Source organism: Mytilus galloprovincialis, chromosome 5 (genome assembly GCF_965363235.1).
Source record: "Mytilus galloprovincialis chromosome 5, xbMytGall1.hap1.1, whole genome shotgun sequence".
Lineage (NCBI taxonomy): Eukaryota > Metazoa > Mollusca > Bivalvia > Mytilida > Mytilidae > Mytilus > Mytilus galloprovincialis.
Genome location: NC_134842.1, coordinates 62,127,958 through 62,134,446, shown reverse-complemented (window position 1 = coordinate 62,134,446; position 6,489 = coordinate 62,127,958). Strand labels below are relative to the sequence as shown.

Sequence of the window (6,489 nt, the reverse complement as noted above, 5' to 3'; positions counted from 1 at the left end):
AAAATAGAATTAATAAGGCGTTTTCCTCCAGTTATCCAGAAACCATTTGAGCGTACAGCACCTTCTGTGTAGTGGCGTCCCTGATGGTGCACTGACTCATGAAAGTGTGTTATTAACAATGAAGCAATATGGCTTCCACCTGGTATGATTAGAGGCATCTTTTCTCCAGTTTCTAATTTAGAATGTTTTAGTCTTCCGCCTAATCTTAACAGTCCTTCTGAATCAAGTATTGGAGAAAGTGCAATAATATTGCTGTTTTTAGGCAATTGTTTACCACTCTTTAAACAATCTGTTTCATTAGAATAATACTGTAACTGAGTTTCTCTCAAAACAAGTGTTTCAGCCTCTTTTCTGATATCTACACAAGTCCTTGTATCCTTAGTATCTACTTTACTCCTATAACTAGACACAATCTTTCTTTTCAACAAAGATATAGCTCTTACTAAACTTGACCATTTTGAGAATCTCTCAAACCGATCAACTCCTAAGGTTTGAATAGGTGATATCAATGTTTTCATAGACTCTACTGCTATAGGACAAACTTCCTGGTCTTCATCAGGTGACACAATATCAAATGAAGTGCATTCGGATTTGTGAAAAGTATCTATATATGATTTTGGTCCTAATAACCACTTTGAGTCTCCTACATGTTTTGCTTCTAACGGCCGTGTGCCATGATCAGCAGGATTTAACTCTGTTGGTACATAGCTCCATTGTGATTTCACAGAACCTTTCAAAATTTTGCTAACACGGTTGCTGACATACACATAAAACCTTCTTTTCTCATTGTATATATACCCCAGTACTACCTGACTATCGGTATAAAAGTGTGTGGAACTTAATGGCAATTTCAGTTCATTCTGAATGAATGTAGCTAACTCAGTTGACAGAACAGCTCCACATAATTCGAGCCTCGGTATGGTATGTCCATGACACGGAGCCAGTTTGGACTTTCCTACTAAAAAACCTAGTTCTGAATCTCCTTTCTTGTCAAATGTACGGATATAGGCAACAGACGAAATCGCCTCCTTAGATGCGTCCGAGAAGATGTGTAATTCACATTCAGTACTGTCGTTCAATGATTGACTAGTGAAAGGCCTCCCTATCTCTAATGTTTCAAGATCCTGTAAGGACTGTTTCCATCTCTGCCAGTCAGAGAGTAAATCATCAGGCAACGGATCATCCCAATCTAATGAATTGTTTTGTACTGCTTCTCTCATAATTAACCTTCCGCCAAGGATTACAGGAGCTATGAACCCTAACGGATCAAATATTCCATTAATTACTGATAGCAGCCCTCTTTTTGTAAAGGGTTTCTCCTCTTTAGATAACTGATAGGTGAAAATGTCTTTTACAACATTCCAACATAAACCTAAACTTCTCTGTAGACATGTAGACTCTGAATTAAAGTCAATCTCGGTAATGCTTTCAGCTAAATCCTTTGTTTCAAAACTCTTGACTACCTCACTATTATTCGATACTATCTTATGCAGTCTAATTTTACCTCCTGTTATTAATCTTTCTTGAGTCCTTTTAATGAGACTTACAATTTCTTCAGGGCTGTCGCCTGACACTAAACCATCATCTACATAAAAATTGTTGTTTACATAATGACATACATCATCACATGTGTCTAAATCTGTGTGATCGCAAACAGCTTTGCGTAAACCATAATTAGCTACAGCTGGGGAAGGTGAATTCCCAAACACGTGAACTTTCATTCGATATTCAGTCAGTGGTTCTGTTACAGTGTTGTCCTTAAACCATACAAATCTTAAGTAGTTCCTGTGTTCTTCATTAACCTCAAAATTGAAAAACATTTGTTCAACATCTGCAATTGCGGCAACTTTTCCCTTCCTAAACTTCAATAGTACACCAACCAAGTTGTTTGTTAAGTCTGGTCCCTTCATAAGAATATCATTCAGACAAAGTCCATTATATTTAGCTGCTGAGTCGAATACTACTCTGATTTTTGATTGCTTCTTTGCGTGATAAACTCCAAAGATTGGGAGATACCAAACTTCCTCTCCCTTTCTAGCCGGAGTGACTGCTTCTGCGTGATTATTTACAAATATCTTTTTCATAAATTCTACAAAATGCTGTTGTTTAGTGGAGTCTCGTTTGAAGCTTCTACTAAGATTCTCTGCTCTTTGTCTTGCCTGATAATAGTTGTTTTGAAGTTTTGGTCTATCTCTCCGAAACGGTAAAGGTGCTGATAAACGACCATTTTCTGACGTGTGAAATTCTTTATCCATAACGATTAGAAATTCTTTGTCCTCTTGAGATAATCCTAAAGTATCATCTTCTCTAGTTTGTTTGAAAACAGTACTACCAATATCTGGTTCCTTGTCTTTCACTCTGAAACCATATTCACATGGTTTGAGATTTGTCTCTCTGCCGTTTGGAAGAACTGTTGTTTTGTTAACTGTGATTGTATCTGATGTGTGCACTAAACCTAAGCATGTTTCGCCAATTATTGCCCATCCTAGACGAAGACGTTGTGCATACGGTTCGTTGTCCTTGCCAATTCTTTGATCTAAAATGTGATGAGCGGCGGTCACATCCCGTCCTATAAGAAGCATAACTTCGGCATTCCTATCAAGTTCTGGTATGAACTGTTCTATATCCTGTAGATGTTTGTAGTGCCTAGCTATGGCAGGAGTAGCTATTTCTCGCTTTGAGATCGGAATTTCGTTGCATTCAATCAGAGATGGACACTTCAGTTGTGTAGTGCCATCCAAAGATTCTAGTATGTACCCTGTAGTACGACGACCATGTTGAACAGTTTTTCCCGAGCAATATGCTAGTGAGTATTCAACTGGCTCTGTGGTTTCATTGAAATAATCTATGAATGTTGAACAGGCTAAAGACCTATTACTCTGATCATCAATGATCGCATAAGTAGTAACACTGACTTCTGGTTTGCCTTCCGGATACACCTTGACTAGTAATGTCTTTGCACAAGACTTTCCTTGGAAAGTAGTTTCTCCCGAGTCCTTACAAATTTCAGTACATTTTGTACTTACTTGGTCTTGCGGTATATTGTCAATTTGTCTTTCCCCGCCATTATTTTGTAGGGTTTCACGTTCAAAGTGAAAGGCTGTACAGTGTGCCGTTTTTCCACATTTCTCACACTTGATGTTAGCTTTGCAATCTTTGGCTAGATGCTTCCCATTTAGGCATTTGAAACAAATCCCATTTTTCCGTATTAATTGTCTTTTTTCTTCTAACGGTTTCTCAACAAATACTTTACAGTCAGCAAGGTTGTGTTTGCCATTTTCATGAATAATACATTTTAAGTTCAGATTAGCCGAAGTGTTTTGTTTTTCAATAGTTGTTTTCAAAACAGTCTGACCAGGAGTCCTTTTTCCAGCATATTTCCGTTCCACTTTTTTGTCTCGTCCACTATCTGATTGTTGGATTTTGAGGCTAGGGTCATTCATTCGCACTGCCATGCTGTGTAAGAATTCTACAAACGTTGAAAAAGGCGGATACATCACAGAATGTTGTGTTTTGTACCTACTAGCACGATCCATCCATTTTGTTTGAATAAAGTTTGGTAATTTCCCTACGATGGCATTCACCCCATACGATGAATCATAGAATGATAGGACTGTCCTGTATATATCATTTTCTTTAATTGATTCTACCTCAGCCAATAAGTCATATAATTCATAAAGTTTGTCATATTCTGTATTGTTGATTTTATTGAATTTATCCAGTCGATCTTTAAGTGCTGCTGCTATACTTTCTGGTGCCCCATATCTTTCATCCAACCTTTGCCAAATCTTAACAACAGCTTGATTTTCGTTGTGGGAGTTAGCAACTCTCAGACTTGCTGCATGTCGTTTTGACTGTGGGCCTAAGTATCTGTTTAAAAGATCTAACTGTTCTGAATCTGTTGCATCCAGTTCTCTTAGTATGTTGTTAAAGCTATTTTTCCAACTGCAATATCGTTCAGGTTTGTCATCGAAAGTCGATAATCTTGAAATTAAAAGATCTTTCTTCATTATATATTTCGTGAGGTCAATTATTCCTGGTGATTCAGACAAGTGCACATTCTGTTGTGGTTGAAATGTTTTGAATTCCCTTTGCAATATTGTTGACGGCACAAATTCTGGTACACGAGGGTTTAAATTTGTTGCCTCAACTGGTTCATAAACTTTCGGTCGCTGATTGGTAACATAGGATTTTACTATTTCAGAAGCACTTGATTCAGGAAGGTTCATACCTCTGTCCTTCCAATTGCTATCTATTGCATTTTCCTCATCTAAAATTTCCTTAACTGCTGTTAATTCTGCCTCGGCTTCTGCAATCTCTCTTTTATGTTTCAAAATGTTTAAGTTTGATTTAAGTTCTGATCTTTGTTTTTGGACTTCTAATTCTAACTCATTTTGTTTTCTTACTAATTTCTCTTCCTCTTCTATGAATTTAAGTTTTGCCTTAGCAGCTTCAGCTCTAGCTGTTTTGTCTAGAAGAATTGACTTGCTCGAGCGACTTCCCTGACTAGAATGACTGTGAGTGTAATTTGAAGAACGACCTCCATCACTACCTTTAGCTTTATGACTAGAACTAGAATGTGACTTATGTCCTTGGATCTTATGACTAGAATTGCCTTGATCATGTAAAGAACCATGAAGACTAGAATGATGAACTGGACTCTCTTTCCTAATTGTTAATTGAGGCTCATCCTCTTTGACTAGATGTGCTGTTGAGCTATTCTCTGTTTCGATCTTGGTACTATGACTTGTTTGCTCATCAATGAATTTAATTGCTAGATCTACTTCTTTAGCTATTGTTTGAAACACAGATTTTTGTACTAATAATTCACTATTACTTTGTTCCGTATTTTGAGGTGACAAGTATTCACAGAATTCTTTGCAAAGTTCATAATAATGGTTAAGTACTTCCACAAGAGTTTCTCTAACCTGTCCTAGAATTTGTATATCTCCTGTTTGTTCCTCCAGATAGGCTAATGATGCCTCAACTGCTTGTCTCTTTTCTAATAGTTTAGCATGATATGCTTTAACCTTTTCTTTATAGTTTTCCATTGCCCTAACTGTAAGTGTTCTCAGCCGTTTTGTTTCTACTTCATCTGGCGTGTCCATAATGAATTGGTCCAATCGTCAGACTTTTTACTGTAATGCCTAATAACTAACAAATGTTTCTTGTATTTCTTTTATTCACTACAAACTTCCCAGGAGAAGGTAAAAAGCTACAACAAAAATAAACAATCATAAGTAATTGTTCCTAAATGGTTTCTAAACATAAATTGTATTAAACATCATACAAGTAAAGCAAAACAATGAATAAATCCCTTATTATGCTATAAATGTTCAAAACAAACAAGAAAAATATATTTCTCAAATTATCGATTTGCTCCTAAATGAACCTTTGTGACCAGGTGAGCAGAATTTGTAGTTGCAACATGTTCGGTTCACAACAAGGCCAAAGTAAAAGATAACATCAACAATAACAAAGTTATTCACACTAATAATAAGTCCTAAGCGGGTTGTCAGTTGACATAGACTAATTTATACTATATCCTAGGCCTAGATAATAATAAATGTACTATTCCAAGTCTCAAAATACTAAAATGTGCACGGATGCATGAAAGTTACGAGAAGAATTTTCTCGGTTCAATTAGCCATTTCTTTACTAAGAAAAGTTCCAAATACACAGTATCGAAAAATGTACATGATATGTGCCTAATCCTAATATCTTAACCAATATGAAAAATATCTAACAATACACAAATGTACGAAAAAATAGCAAATTATTTTAGCAAAATGCATATCAAAAATGCAGATGACCAAGTGGCTTATAAATTGCCACAAAACCTTAATAATAATAAAAATTCATAACACAAAACATATCTACATACAAATAAATGATTTTATCAAGCAGGTAATAAACTTACTCTGTGGGGGACCACTAGATTCCAAATATTGAATAATAATACCAAAATGCGTTTGCGGCCATGTGCCATTTTTCTTTCTATCTCTCTCGGCCCTTATCGATACATGTAATCTAGGGAAGTGAAACATACCGAAAATTAACCAAAAATGAAATGTGGGTAAAGGAAGATAACTCTATAAATAAATGTGACAGAACACCAGCGATAGTAATAACAATAACGCTTCCGAAAAAAGTATAACAGAAATACTGAACACCAAGGCAAATTCAAAAAGGGGAAGTCAACAAAAACTGACAAATGTATTGTTGTCCATCTGATGAGTTAAGCCTTTTTCAACTGATTTTTATAGTTCGTTCTTATGTTGTACTATTATACTTCTGTCCAAGGTAAGGGGGAGGGTTGGGATCCCGCTAACATGTTTAACCCCGCCACATTATTTATGTATGTGCCTGTCCCAAGTCAGGAGCCTGTAATTCAGTTGTTGTCGTTTGTTTATGTGTTACATATTTGTTGTTTGTCCTTTTTTAAAAATAAATAAGGCCGTTAGTTTTCTCGTTTGAATTGTTTTACAT

General features: G+C 36.1%; 1 protein-coding gene across 1 annotated transcript; it reads right to left on the bottom strand.

Moving 5' to 3' along the window:
* Window positions 1-1,372: 1,372 nt before the first annotated feature.
* On the bottom strand, window positions 1,373-6,108 carry LOC143074100 (uncharacterized). Its single transcript, XM_076249648.1, has 4 exons — window positions 5,921-6,108; window positions 4,232-5,215; window positions 1,620-1,792; window positions 1,373-1,399 (listed from the first exon to the last, which is right to left on the bottom strand). The coding sequence occupies exons 2-4, from the start codon at window positions 5,106-5,108 to the stop codon at window positions 1,373-1,375; spliced, it is 1,077 nt and encodes a 358-aa protein (XP_076105763.1). The 5' UTR covers window positions 5,109-5,215; window positions 5,921-6,108.
* Window positions 6,109-6,489: the final 381 nt, after the last annotated feature.